The 14,645-nt window shown below is 46.0% G+C and overlaps 3 protein-coding genes across 6 annotated transcripts in view; 2 read left to right on the forward strand and 1 right to left on the reverse strand.

The window, feature by feature from the left end:
• Positions 1 to 4,247, forward strand: part of IGBP1 (immunoglobulin binding protein 1) — a 32,395-nt gene extending 28,148 nt beyond the window's left edge. The window contains exons 7-8 of one of the 2 annotated variants that reach the window (XR_007722603.1): positions 307 to 425; positions 3,755 to 3,800. Coding sequence is in view for 1 of the 2 variants with exons in the window: in XM_050776250.1 (XP_050632207.1) it covers positions 3,755 to 3,903 (149 nt within the window). In the remaining variant the exon portion in view is untranslated. Of the gene's footprint in view, positions 1 to 306; positions 426 to 3,754 lie in introns of both variants that reach the window. The other variant, XM_050776250.1, reaches the window with a different exon arrangement.
• Positions 1 to 14,645, reverse strand: part of PJA1 (praja ring finger ubiquitin ligase 1) — a 1,335,831-nt gene that overhangs the window by 1,244,150 nt on the left and 77,036 nt on the right. The gene's annotated exons all lie outside the window — the stretch shown is intronic.
• Positions 1 to 14,645, forward strand: part of OTUD6A (OTU deubiquitinase 6A) — a 229,278-nt gene that overhangs the window by 92,990 nt on the left and 121,643 nt on the right. The window lies entirely within an intron of this gene.

Below are 14,645 nucleotides of genomic sequence, written 5' to 3' on the forward strand. Positions count from 1 at the left end.
AGATACTCCTGCTTCAAGGAGGTGTGTAGCATGACTGTGTACCCCAACAGTGTGGGCTGTGCTTAGTGACTTGCTTCCAGGGACTGCAGTGTGGAAGGAGGGAGGAGAAGTAACTTTAGTTGGAAACGTACAAATACCACTTTGGTCAGGTGATCGAAGTTATTATCAGTGTGAAGTCAGGTTGATAGCATATGTAGTATTGTCCTCCAAAACCAATAACCCTAGTCTAATTCTGTAAAAAATAGGCAACCCAAACTGAGGGACATTGTACAAATTACCTGACAAGTACTCTTCAAAACCGTCCAGGTCATCAGAATGAAGGAAAGTCTGAGAAAGAGTTACAGCCTAGAGGAGACTAAAGAGACAGACAACAAAATGTACTGTGGTGTCCTGGATAGGATCCTGGAACGGAAAAGGGACATTAGGTAAAACCTAAGGACATTTGAGTAATGTATGCACTTTAGTTGTTAATAATTTATTAGTATTGGTTCATTAGTTGTATGACAGAAACTGTATTAATGTAAGAGGTTAATAATAAGAAACTGGGTGTGGTTATGTGGGAACTCAGTATTATTTTCTCAATTTTTCTGTAAATCGAAAACTTCTAAAATGAAGAAGTTGATTTAAATAGTTTTTTAAAACAATAATTGTGGGCCGGGCGCAGTGGCTCACGCCCGTAATTCCAGAACTTTGGGAGGCTGAGGTGGGTGGATCACTTGAGGTCAGAAGACCAGCCTGGCCAACATGGTGAAACCCCGTCTCTACTAAAAATGCAAAAAGTAGCCGGGTGTGGTGGCAGGCACCTGTAATCCCAGCTACTCAGGAGGATGCGACAGGAGAATCGCTTGAGCCCAGGAGGCAGAGGTTGCTGTGAGCCAAGATCACACCACTGCACTCTAGCCTGGGTGACAGAGCAAGACTCCTTTGTCTCAATAATAATAATAGTTGAAACTGGTTGAAACTCATAAGATACGTTTAAATCTATAAGTTCATAATTATGTATTTTTTTATTTTTTTAGAGGTGGGTCTCACACTCTGAGCCCAGGCCGGGCTCAAGCAATCCTCCTGCCTCAGCCTGCCCAGTAGGTAGGACTACAGCCGTGCACTACCATGCCTGGCAGATTTTAAACGTTCTTTTCTTTTTTTATAATTTTGTGAGCCAATTTAAGTGTCATAAATTTTTTTTTGTAGAGACAGGGTCTCTCCATCTTGCCTAGGATGATCTCGAACTCCTGGGTTCAAGCAGTCCTCCCACCTCAGCCTCTCAAAGTGCAGCGGTTACAGGTGTGAGCCACTGTCCCCGCCTATAATTATATTATAAAACAAGTCCAAATTATTCAACCTCAGAGGCTAATAAGGGAACACATTATCTTGAGAAATGGTAAATAAAGGGAAAAAGTCAAGTATTTTATCTTTTCTACTAGGCAACCGAATAGTAGTTGATGAGGGGAAGGCTCTCTTTGTAAAAGTATTCCAGTTAATTTTCAAAAGTTAAAATTAAGGGCATCACCTTTTTGAAACCCCCCAGGAAATGAATGGGTCTGGGCATTGAGCATCAACAGCTCCTAACATTACAACGAGACAGAGATATTTACCTGCCTCCTGATGAAGGAATGCAGCACCACCTATAATTATTCACGCTGAAGGGATCAAACTTGAGTCAGATCAAGCCCCTGTATTCAGCTGCCAATCTGCAGAAAACACAGGAGGACATGTTAGACTGCATCATGAGTATGTAATCAGCAAAATCCGGTCTTTGGGAAACAAACTCTACAGGTCATATGCCCCAACTTCTTCAACAGATAACTTGGAAGAAAGGGATGGAGGGGGAACCTATAGATTTAAAAAGATAGCAAAACATTTTTAAATAGGCAAGGCTAACCTCAAAAATACGATGCTAGGCCAGGTGCAGTGGCTCACACCTGTAATCCCAGCACTTTGGGAGGCCAAGGCAGGCAGATCACTTGAGGTCAGGAGTTCGAGACCAGTGTGGCCAACATGGTGAAACCCCATCTCTACTAAAAATACAAAAATTAGCCAAGTGTGGTGGCAGGCACCTGTAACCCCAGCTACTCAGGAGACTGAGGCAGGAGTATCACTTGAACCCAGAAGGTGGAGGTTGCAGTGAGCCAAGATCACACCACTGCACTCCAGCCTGGGAGACAGAGCAAGACTGTCTCAACAACAACAACAAAAGATGATGATGCTAAGTGAAAGAAGTCAGCTGCAAAAGATCACACATTACATGATTTTGATTTCATGTATATGAAATGTCCAGAATAGGCACAGCTATGGAGACAGTTGATTCATGGTTCTAGGAGCTGGGGGCAGGGAGGGAAGGAATGGGAATTAACTGTAAGTGGGCACAAGGGATCTTTTGGGGTTATAGAAGTTTTTAAATTGGATTGTGGTGGTAGTTGTACAACTCTGTACTAAAAAATACGTTGAGTAAAAAAATGTACAAATGGACAATTACAGTGTCTAGTGATATACACTTGGGTAATAAAGCTGTAATGAACTCTAGGAAGTTATTACTGTAAAAAGCAGTATAGTGGTTACTTTTGCAGGGGAGGAGAGTTGATTTGTATAATGTACACAGAGAGGCTTTTGGGATGGATACAGGAGATCTGTTTCTTGACCTGAGTGGAGGCTATAAGGCCTCCTTATAAAAATTTGTTTTATATGTACTTGTGTGGTTTCCACCATAGTAAAGGATTTAAAAGAAAAGAACCAGGCAAGGTGGCCCACACCTGTAACCCCAGCACTTTGGGAGGGCCAAGACCAGCCTGGGCAACATAGGGGAAGACTTTGTGTCTACAAAAAATGTAAAAATTAGCCAAGCGTGGTGGTTCATGCCTGTGGTTCCAGCTACTCGGGAGGCTGAGGCAGGAGGATGACTTGAGCCCAGGAGTTTGAGGCTACAGCGAGCCATCACACCACTGCACACCAGCCTAGGCAACAGAGAGAAACCCTATCTCAGAAAAAAGAAAAGAAAAAATACGAGACTCCTGAGCTGTTAGATGAGGTCCCCACACATTTCATTCATAGTAATGAGACTATTTCTCATGAGCAAACTCAAGAGTAGCCGGGAAAATGCTACTTTACCTCACAAAGGAAAAAAAAATGCAAAAGAGATGCGGCAGTTGGTTTAATTTCTTTTGGGTGTACACTGCATGATAAGTGCCATTTGGACCTCACAGCCTATTTCAAGTACTGCAAAATAATGTAGGCATGCTTTTCTTATAGGTCCAACTGCCCTGTGATTTTCAATTTTATGCACAAAAACTTGTATGTCTGTAGTGAAGGAAATGGATGGAGGAGGAAACGTCAACTGCAATCCACCCCCCTGGCAACTCACAAATCACAAATTCATAAATATTTTTTCTTTCATGTTTTTGGATTGCAGGGGTTGTTTGGTGGTGGTGGTAATGTTTTTGTTTTGGGGCTGGAGGAGGGTGTTGGCCATTTTTGCAAGAATTCTCTTCCAAAATAGAATTCATTCTGAGGGGCACCTTTTATGATTTTTGCCTTCTTGTGGAAACCGCTCAGAGCATCCTTTCGTACTATTTTTTAACATGCGATATATTAGGTAATGCAAGTTCTCTCCCCGCTTCCGCCGGGCCCCGGGTAGGCAGCTGGCTGTATTCCTGTTCTCATTGCATGTGGTTGTGCTCAGAGTGGAACTGAGGCCCCTGACGTTACTTATTAACATTCCCTCAATTTCTCACCTCCCTTTCTAATTTTTCCACTTTAGAGGAATTCAGAAAAGCAGCTCAGCAACAGGAAGAACAAGAAGAAAAGGAGGAAGAGGATGATGAACAAACACTCCACAGAGCCCGGGAGTGGGATGACTGGAAGGACACCCATCCTAGAGGCTATGGCAACCGACAGAACATGGGCTGATCTTCCCACAACACGACAGGACTGCAGGGTGCACAGCTCCCCCGCCAAGAAAAACCATGCAGTCCTCCCGTCCCTGGGCTCCCGCTTCAGCTCTGTACAACGAAGGCAAAGATGCTAAATCTTGCTTTGCATTCAATAAAGTGTCAAGTGATTAAGTGTGTATTTGTACCCTAGATGATGTGAGCCAGCAGTCTTGTTTTGGCATCATCTTCATCACGTTGTATTCCAGTTTCTTAAGTGGAGAGAAAAGAGTGCTGAGAAATGGCTCTGTATAATCTACGGCTCTCCGAATTCTCTGAAAAAAACAATAAAAGCTCCCTCTACTACATGAGCCTGTACAGAAATATGGCTATCAGCTGCTTTTTTTGACGGGGGAGTGGGGACATTTAGCTGTGGGTCTCTGGGCTTATGGGGAGATGCCCTTTGATGTGGGCAGTGAATTTGTCCAGCATCAGATCTGCCCAGGCATTCTCCTTCCTACTGGGCATATGATATGAAGCCGTATAATAACACCCTGCACCATGAAGCAGTCCAGCACTCTACAAGGGGAGATCATAAAAGCCAGAGCTCGCCCTGCCACGCAGCACTATTCTCAGAAACTACAGCTGTAGGTGAATGGACCGCAGAGGGAGGTAGTCTACTTTCCGGTCCTATCTACCTCGTTCTAGCGTGGCCAGAAGAAATGGGAGATAGAGGAGGTACTCTTAAGAGTCATCCTTGTGTGTGTATCTGAGACCAGGGTCTTTACTCTCATGCAGACATTTACCATATATCCCTTGGGGTGAAGAGCAGCCTCAGGCCATAGCCTTTTTTTTTTTTTTGGGAGACGAGTCTCTGTTGCCAGGGCTGGAGTGCAATGGCATGATCTCGGTTTACTACAACTTCCACCTCCCTAGTTCAAGCGATTCTCCTGCCTCAGCCTCACAAGTAGCTGGGATTACAGGCGCCCATCACCACACCCAGCTAATTTTTGTATTTTTAGTAGAGACGGGGTTTTACCGTGTTGGTCAGGCCGGTCTCAAACTCCTGACCCCCTGAGCCACCCACCTCAGCCTCAGAAGTGCTGGGATTACAGGCGTGAGCCACCGTGCCCAGCCAGCCTAACTCTTCAATTGGCCCTTCTTGCCTATGCTGTGAGATACCCGGCACAATCCAAACTAATGGCCTGGGTAAATGTGCCATGGTGGTCGTTTGGCTGCTTAGTGAGGTGCCTGCAGTCACGCAGATAATGGGCGTGGGGGAGGGGGACAGTACAGATGACACTGCAGCGTACCTACTGTCCTCAGCTCTTGCGTTGGTATCCTATAAAAGCAGCCATGTGTTGAAACAAATGATATGCACAGAAAGCATACTTCTGTGGCTTTGTTACACGGGTTTTCTTTTAAGAGGAAGATGACTCAGCCCTCCCAGCTTCTGCAGTCTGGCTTAGGAGAGGTGTTTGAAAAGGAGACTCAGTTCCCTCTTGTTTATAGGGTGGTTAGTGGAGGGCTGTCAGGTGATGAGGGGGAGGTTGTGTTTCGTGGGAGATGACAGAAGACTACCAATAATCTATTTGTATACTGCTTAATGAGGAGTCATCTCACCCTCACAACGTAAGCTCCTGAAACTGGGAGAGCACAGATTAAATCCCCCAGGGATTTGGAAAGCAACATTTTCCGCTCTCTTCCAATGGTTGCCAGCCTGCCTCTAGCAGTGGCCTATTTCCTGTTCTTGAAACTCCACCCTGAATTTATTCCCAAATGGGCCAGGTTGGAGTCACCTCCTTGGTCCAAGTCCGTTTGAGATTGGGCCTTCCAGAAGGCCCAGCTCAATTAAACACCTTCACACATCCTGATATCTAAGAGGCAAACCAGACAAGGTGGGTTTGAATTCTGGCTTTAAAAATTGCAGGCTGACAGAAAGACAAAGTTTGCATGTTCTTGCTTATTTGTGGGAACTAACAAAACAATTGAACTCATGGAGACAGAGAGTAGAAGATGGCTACCAGAGACTGGGAAGGGTACTGGGGTAGGGATGGGGATGGTTAATGGATCCAAAAAACTATAATGAATAGGACCCCCTATTTGACAGCACAACAGGGCGACTATAGTCACTAATAATTTAATTGTACATTTAAAAAGAAAAGTATATAATTTGTAACAAAGGAGAAATGCTTAAGGGGATGGATATCCCATTTTTCATGATGTGATTTTTACGCATTGCATGCCTGTATCAAAACATCTCAGGTACCCTATAAATATATGCACCTATGCACCCCCAAAACTAAAACATAAGAAAATTAAAAATTGCAGCCTGTGTGACGTGACCTTGGGCAATAAAACTCTGAACTGCCTTTCCTTCGGGCATGTAGATAAGCTGTCTCCAGGGGCTGTGAGGATTAAATGAATAATGGCACCTATTATCGTAAACTCAGGCGACTGAAGAGCAAGTGCTTTCTGTGAGCTTAGTGACTGCAGTCTGTCCACTGAGAAGGGAAAGGAAATGGACAGATATTGGGCCCCTAGTATGTGCCAGGCACTTTCCCACACTATTAATACAATGACCCTGCGAAACTTGCTTTCTTCAAGTTCACACTAGTAAGATGTTATGCTGCTGTCATTTTCCATATGCTTCCCAATTGCTTGTGCTTTTAGCTGTGTCTTAAAGCTGCTTCAAAGAGCAGCAGCTTTAGAAATCCAAACTAAAACAACCATGTCTACATCACTGGAGCTCTAGAAATTCCTTCTTAGCTGACTCACCAAAGAAAAGGTTATGTCAGCTCCCCCGCCACTGCCTCCTCAGCTGGGGGATAAGAAGACGGAGGTGGTGAGCAAGCTCATCTTCCTCCATTTTCCTCCCCAGTTCTGTCTGCCTGAATGCCGGAGACACCAAAAAAGCGCCACCTTCTCTACTCCCACCAGAGGCGAGTTCTTTCAGGGTCCTAGAGTGAGCTGGGTTTGGTGGATTCCCGGAAGCAAAGACTCTTAAAGCTCTCAATGATAGTAGTGCTTCATAGTTTGCAAAACACTTTCACATATGCTGCTTATTTCATTCTCACAACCTGTCAAGCAAGATCTGATATCTTCACACAGCTAAGAAGTAGGGCGCGCTAACAGATCGGCTTAGCCAAAGGATTTGCTCTCTGTGGCCCTCACGTGGAGGCCAATTAGATTTGGAAAAGGAAAATGCTAGGCACTATTTCCTTTACTGCCGTTACACACTGATTTGTCCTTTCCACTCTTGTTCCTCTTAACACCCCTGTGAGAAAGGGCAAGGGGAGAAATGAGCTGACTTCAAACCCAAGAATTTGGAGTTGGAGTTCTGAGTCAAAGTCTCAATTCTGGGGGCTCTGCCACTCCTAAACTGGGTGGCCCCAGGCAAAGTCTTCTGTCATTTGAAACAACTTAAAGAGGGGGAAACTTTAGGAAACTCCCTCTCTGTGTCACCCAAACCCCAGAAAGTCCTCCCCTGCTGACCCTGGGCCTGCAGTTTGCTCATTAGCACAACAGGAGCATTGTCACTCATCTCTGTTGGGCACGCTACAGCAATAGAGTATTGTTATCACTGTCCCCTTGCAAAACAGCTGTCCCCAAAACCTGCGCATCATTTCCTCACAGATTCCTTTTAACCCACTCATCAAAGTGCAAGTCAACAGGGCACGGTTCGTTTCTGTCCGACACAAGGAGGCGTGGGTTCTAGTCCCAGCTCTGTCACTGTCTTAGCCCCTCTGAGATGCAGCCAATATCTGCCCTACTTACCTCACAGGCCAGGGTAGGGAGCAAATGAAATCATATAGGCAAAGGCACTCTGAACAGTTGTAAGACACAACACAAGAGTGACAAGTAAGAGCAACAGGCTGTTGGTAAGCTGGAGGGACGGAGGAGGGGATGCTTTTTTTTTCATTAAAAATTTTGGTAATAGAGATGGGGTCTCCCTGTGTTGCCCAGGCTGGTCTCAAACTCCTGGGTTCAAGCGATCCTCCTGCCTCAGTCTCTCAAGTAGCTGAGATTACAGGTGTGAGCCACCATACTCTGCTGATTTTTGTATTTTTTGTAGAGATGGGGTTTCGCCATGTTGCCCAGGCTGGTCTACGAACTCTTGGGCTCAAGTGATCCTCCTGCTTGGCCTCCCAAAATGCTGGGATTACAGGCATGAGCCACAGCGCCCGGCCTTTTTTTTAATTCAGCAGTTCACGACTTAAACCCTTGCTCCTCCAATGCTTTCTCAATCTTCTAGATGTCACCACCAGCCAAAAGGTTTGTGACATACTTTTCTTCGTGTCCTGAAATGACCAGCAAAAGAGAGAAATAACTATGCACAGCAAAAACTGAGAACCGGTTTTTACATATCTGCCTGCCAGGCCATCTTTGACAAATGTATGTGAAAAGATGATGGGAAAAGTCTTAGATTTCAGTGTCTTGTTCCAACTGGCGACAAATCCCTCAAAGAGAGCGGAACTGAGCAATGTCTTAGGCTGGCCTAGTCCAGTGTGGTAGCAGGAATAAAAATTATGGCTACTGTGTATTAAGCACCTACTATATACTAGGAGCTTTACATACAATATTTCTAATCCTCACAACACCCAGCGTAGACACTATGATAGTCTCAATCTGTCGATGAGGAAATTGAGGTTTAGAGAAGAGATTTCCCAAAGATCACTAAGCTGTAAGTGGTTGAGCTGGTCCTGGATTCCAGGTTGGCCTGAGGACATATGAAGGTAGGAGATACATCCTGGTAGTACACTGCTCTGAGGATAATCCCTTCCCTTTCTCTGTCCAAGTTGTGAGCAACAATTCTATCAGCTCTGCCTGCTGGCCCCTTCAGGGACAGTCCTGAGACCTGCTCACTAGGGGCAAACCCCACTCAGAATTCTTCCCTTCCTGGGGCCCTCGCATTGCTCAACCTGCAGTGGAATATTTCTGCCCCCAATGCCAAGCCTACCTACCTTCCCTTTCCCTGTCCAGCCTTACTTAGCTGGTCTTTGTTCAAGTAAATCTTTTATTTTTATTCTTTTTAGAGACAGAGTCTTGCTCTCTCTCCTAGGCTGGAATGCAGTGGTGCGATCATAGCTCACTGTAACTACGAACTCTGCTCTCTTAACCTGAATGCCATCACCTCATTTTTTAAAAATAGAGACAGTCTTACTATGTCGCCCAGGCTGGAGGGCAGTGGCTATTCACAGGCACAATCATTGCACACTGCAGCCTTGAACTCCTGGGCTCAAGCGATCCTCCTGCTTCAGCCTCCTGAGTAGCTAGGATAATAGATACATGTCCACACCCAGCTATTTTTTCTATGTTTTATTTTGTAGAGATGGGGTCTTGCTATGTTGCCCAGGCTTCAGGTAAATCTTTAAAACCTTTTCTCCCAGTCTCTCATTCAGGGGTTCCTACATAGTTTCTAAGCCAGTCACAGCATCTCTTCATCTACCAGGCCTTTCAGGACAACTAAGACCAGACCCAGGCCACGCGTGCATGGGGTTTAGGAGACAGGGGCTGGGAGGAAGGTTTCTGCCTGAACTATGAGGCGCTTTAACACTCAGTAACAGATACAGCCTCTGCTACCCTGGTGCCCTTGGCCCTGGCTCAGAGGTGTTAAGAGATTTGCAGAACTACTTCCTCACCAGCTTTATTTCATCTGTCTTCCCCTTTCCTTGTCTATCTTCTCCATTCCACTTGCGGCTTCCCTGTCCACAAATATACTGGCGGCTATCACTAGCCCTGGCTGTTTCACTGAGCTCCCAGACCTGGACCCTGCCATCTGCTACACAGCTCCCCTTGATGAACAAACTGAACTCAAACTCCACAGTCTTACAATGAACTCATCACATTCCCCACCCCTCTTTCTCCATCAGAGCTTCTTATATCCTCATCACCTACTTAGTGCTCATCCTCAGAAGCTTACCATTGTTTCTGACTTTTCCTCCTGACAAAGCAAGCATTCAAATGTCTGCTGAATGAATTACTGAATGAATGAGTTCCATCATGAATCACACTTCATCAGGCAGTTTCACAAGAATCCAGCCTCTTTCTTTTCATATTCAAACAACTTTACATAAAAGAAAACTTTGAATCCCTTCACCTTAAAGCAGCAATCATTTCTGTCTCAGGCTGATGGATCAGTTCAGTCTATGACTGAAGAGACCAGTTTTTTTGTTGTGTTTTGGTTTTTTGGCTTTTTTTTTTTTACCAAGTGCATTCAGTGTGGAGGTGTGCTTTATATTCTGCTTTTAAAGCTTAGCGAGTAATACTACAGTCTGCCTTGTAATAATTTTAATAATGTTAATGACTGCGGATGAGTCTATAATGTTGCTATATAATCGTTTACTTAGTCAGCCCCAGATTTTGAACATTTGGAATGATTCCAGGTTTGTACTGTTAGTTTCTTTATTCATTAACAAAGCAAATTACCTTATTTGCTTGTGTATGCAAAAAGAGGTTTCTGGAAGGGCAGGAGTATATTGAGTTGTTAGAGGCCAGGAGTGGGAAGGCCACTTTTCACTGAGCACGCATAGTTCCATCTGAATTCTGAGTCATGTAACTATACCAGCTATTCAAAATATACGTACCAAAAGCTTACTGTACACCAAGCATTGCGCCAGAAGCTGACTGTAGAGGTGGGGTTTATACTCCCAACCCAACTCCTTGATATGTGCTCTCCCAAAAGTATGTATAATGTGCCTTCGAAACCCAGAGGAGAGAGCGGGGAATGACATTTTCACTGAATCTTGAAGGGTGGGTAGGAGCCAGTCAGGTTGATCGGATGCTGTGATGGGCAAAGGCTCAGAATAGGAAAGGACACTTCCAGTTGGGGGAACTAGGGTGTATCTGGGTGGTGTGAAAGTGATGGGAAATGAGACTTTCAAGGAGGGTGGAAACCAGTGTAGAAAGGGCTCTGGGTCCAGGTCCTGGGGTGAGTTGGATCCCAGAGGCAATGGGGCCTTTGGAGTGTTTGAGACAAAGCAGAGAGACAGTAAGAGCCGTGTTTGACAGCAGCCCCTCTAACTGCAGAATGGAGACCAAAGGAAGGGAGGCGAGCAGGCAGCAACCTGCTGTAGTCCAGGAGACAGTGACAAGGGCCCAAACTAGGGGGACCGACTGTTCCAGTTTGACGAAGGTTATACCAGTTTTAGCCCTGGAAGTCCAGCATCCTGGGAAACTCCTCATTCCAGGCAAACCGGGAGGGTTGACCACCCCTCCCCCAAGACCCCGAAGGCCACTGTTCCCTGGGGCCTTGCTGCCATGAGAAGTGATCCAATCACTACTGCTTCCAGGGCATTTCAAACGTCCTCTGTTCTGCCCTACACTCTATCTCCACAGGCCCCTCGTCCCACCACCACTCCTGGGTCTACCTTCACTGGATTCTAGGTCTAGAATCCAGTGAAACATAAATCTCATACGTATATCTAGGCCTCCAGATACGTAAGGAGATTTGTGAGGAAATCAGCCCTACTTATGCTTTCCATGCTTCTCTTCTTCTACTCCCCTCCACCAACCTGAGGTTCCTATCAAACTAAACCACCCACTGTGCCAAAGCAAACCTCTGGCCTTTTGTGTATGCTGGGCCACCGTAGGAAATGTCATGCTCCCCACTTCTCAGCCTGTTAGAGCACATTGCAAATACTCCCTCCCCACAGCTGAAGAGTAGCACTAGTGAACAGCTCCTGGATGGTAGACACTGCACGAGAAGCTTTTCAAATACTGCCGCTACATCTTGCGGCAAAGAAATGGGATGCACCCTTTTCACCGGATAAAGAAACCGAGACTCAAAGAGAGGAAGTGTCTGGTCCAAGGCCACACAGCTACTAGCGTTCGTCTCTGTCTCCTTTGGCATTATCTGATGGCCCCAATCCTTATATTGATGACATATGCGCTTCTTTCATTCCCTGTCTGTGCCCCCTGCCCCCTAACCCAACACACATGTAATTGTAAACCTAGAACAATACCAGACTTAGAGTAAGTAGGGCCTCAAGGAAAATTTGGTGAATGAAGGGATTAGGTATACTCCTTCTAGAATATATAGCCTGGTGCTTGGCATTAAATAGGTTCTCCATTGTTGTTGTTTAAGACAGGGTCTTGCTCTGTCATCCAGGCTAGAGTGCAGTGGTACATTCTTGGCTCACTGCAGTCTCAACCTTCTGGGCTCTAGAGATTCTTCCACCTCAGCCTCTCAAGTGAGTAGCTGGGACTACAGGTCTGCACCACCATGCTCAGCTAATTTTTGTATGTTTAGTAGACACAGGGTTTCACCATGTTGGCCAGGCTAGTCTCAAACTCCTGGACTCAAGTGATGTGCCCACCTCAGCCTCCCAAAGTGCCGGGATTACAGGCGTGAGCCACCGCACCTGGGCCTAATGTTTTCAATGGAGCTGAAATTGTAATACCTAACCATAAAAGGGTATGACAGAGGGAGAAGATCAGAAGAAAACAAATTATGGCAAAACCTCAGGTATCCAAAGCTTTCTTTGAGTCATTCCAAAGGTTGAGGGTGAACCTTTGAATCAGAGCTACCCTCCCTTCCACCACTTTCTGAGCTCTCTGGTCCCGGTCCCCTTGATCTGTTTCCTTCCACTTTTCTCCTTTGTTTATCTGTTGCTCCTTTGAAGTTTCTTTGGGGTCCAGCTTATCCCAGCCCCGTTTGGTGAGCTCACGGCAGTCTCTTAGACTGCCCGTCCAGGCCTCTGTCACCTGATCCATTTCTCCTCACCACAGAGCCCTCCCTCACCTCCCAGGCCAGGCAGGTGCTTCTCTCGTCTGTGCAACCCACAGCACCCCATGCAGGTGTCTGCTTTTACACCTACTTCCAACACCGGACTGTGAGTTTCTTGAGGGTGGGAATCACGTCAACCTTCAATGTCTACAGATGAAATTGGCAGGCCTTTGTGCTCCTTGGCAACCTTTCCTTCTTTATTGCTTACTCTGAGGCGGCCAAGCTTCTGCTTGTTGGGTGATGAATTGTCATTGGGAAATCACGAGTGCTGGCTGTTCCGGGTTGATCTGCTAGCCTAATTATCTTCTTCTTGCTGTTTCTCTGTTCCCTGATGTTTATGTTACACTTGTCCATTTGGCTCAAGAGAGCTCCAGCTGGGCCAGCGTGCTCTGTCTTTGGGAGTAAAGGGTGGCCAATCCGGGTCAGTCCATCTTGCCTGAGGCAGCAGGAGACCTGGTATCCCTCACAGGTTCCACAGATATTTACTTGAGTGCCTGCTCTGCACCAGAGCCTGACCCAGGTGTTAGGGAGACAGAGGTAGAAAACTGTCCGGCCCTGTCTGCCTCTGGTTCCTGCATCACCTTGAGCCCTTTCTAGATCTCCTCCATTTACCCACCTGAAAGTGGAAGGGAGCAGAGACCTGATCTGTAAGGTGCATTGGAGCTCTTGATACTGCGGATCTTGTCTGGCCTAGGTACTCTAAGCCCCTCCATATCTCTGCTTTCCCCCAGCAGAGCCAGGCCTGCCTCTCTTACCTCCCTCCCTCCTCCCCTGCAAATTCTGAGCAGATACGCTCCGATACATCTTACCTTCTATGTGGTCTAGCAGCCCCAAGAAGCAGCAGGAGAACCCCAGCTAGCCCAAGGGGAAGAAAAGAAAGAGGAGGAAGAGGAAAGCGTCGCATATCAGATGACCATCTAGAGCACACGGGGGAGTGAAAAGCACACCCTGACGTACCAAAAAAGTTCCCCAAGCTCAGCTCTGAAGAGCCACATTGGTCAGTCTAATGAGGGAAGCCCAAAGCAGAGTGGGAGTGGGGAGATGGCAGAGTTCCGCTAATCTCCCTGGAAAAGGGACCAATGCCCCCTTGCACTTGTAGAACCCTTGATACCATTTTTGTATCTGATTTTTCCAGCAATCCCTTCAGTTCTGTTTAACAGGTGTTTTTGACTTACCTTTTATATTCAAGGCCTTCTGCTGGAAGCACTGGCCTTTTCCTGTAGGACACATCACAACTTCAAGTGTACAGATATTTTATCTTATTTTATTACTTATTTATTTACTTATTTTGTAGAGACGGCATCTCGTTACGTTACCCAGGCTGGTCTTGAACTTCTGGGCTCAAGCAACCCTCCCGCCTCAGCCTCCCAAAGTGCCAGGATTACAGGCATGAGCTGCCACACTCAGCCTAACATTTTTGTGATTTTTTTCTGTTTTAATGTCTGTCTCCTCCACCAGACTGTAGACTCAAAGAAGGCAAGAATCATGTCTGTCTTCTTACTTACTGAATCCTCAGCACCTAAAACAGTACCTGGCAAACAGCAGTCACTCAATAGATAGTGACAGAAAAAATATATCCAACATGGTGAAACCCCATCACTACTAACAATAGAAAAACTAGCTGGGTGTGGTGGCTTGCGCCTGTAGTCCCAGCTACTCAGGCTGCTGAGGCAGGAGAATCACTTGAACCCAGAAGGCAGAGGTTACAGTAAGCCAAGATCACCCCATTGCACTCCAGCCTGAGTGACACAGTGAGACTCTGTCTGGAAAAACAACAACAACAACAAAAAGGTCTGAGACCTGGCAACAGTCTTCAATTTTCCAAAGGCTATCTCACAGAAGCAAGCCTCGGCCTGAAACATACATTACTTGTTCAATATATGTTACTTGAACTCAATGAGTAGTAATGACAGGAAACGGTCCCAGGCTGTGTGCTAAGCACTTTATATTCATTCACTCATCTAATCCTCAGAACTATCCTAAGAAGCAGGTACTGAGCTCTAGAGAGATGGAGCGTTTTCCGAAGGTGTCACAGGAAGAGCATGGCACGGCAG

Source organism: Macaca thibetana, chromosome X, assembly GCF_024542745.1.
Source record: "Macaca thibetana thibetana isolate TM-01 chromosome X, ASM2454274v1, whole genome shotgun sequence".
Lineage (NCBI taxonomy): Eukaryota > Metazoa > Chordata > Mammalia > Primates > Cercopithecidae > Macaca > Macaca thibetana.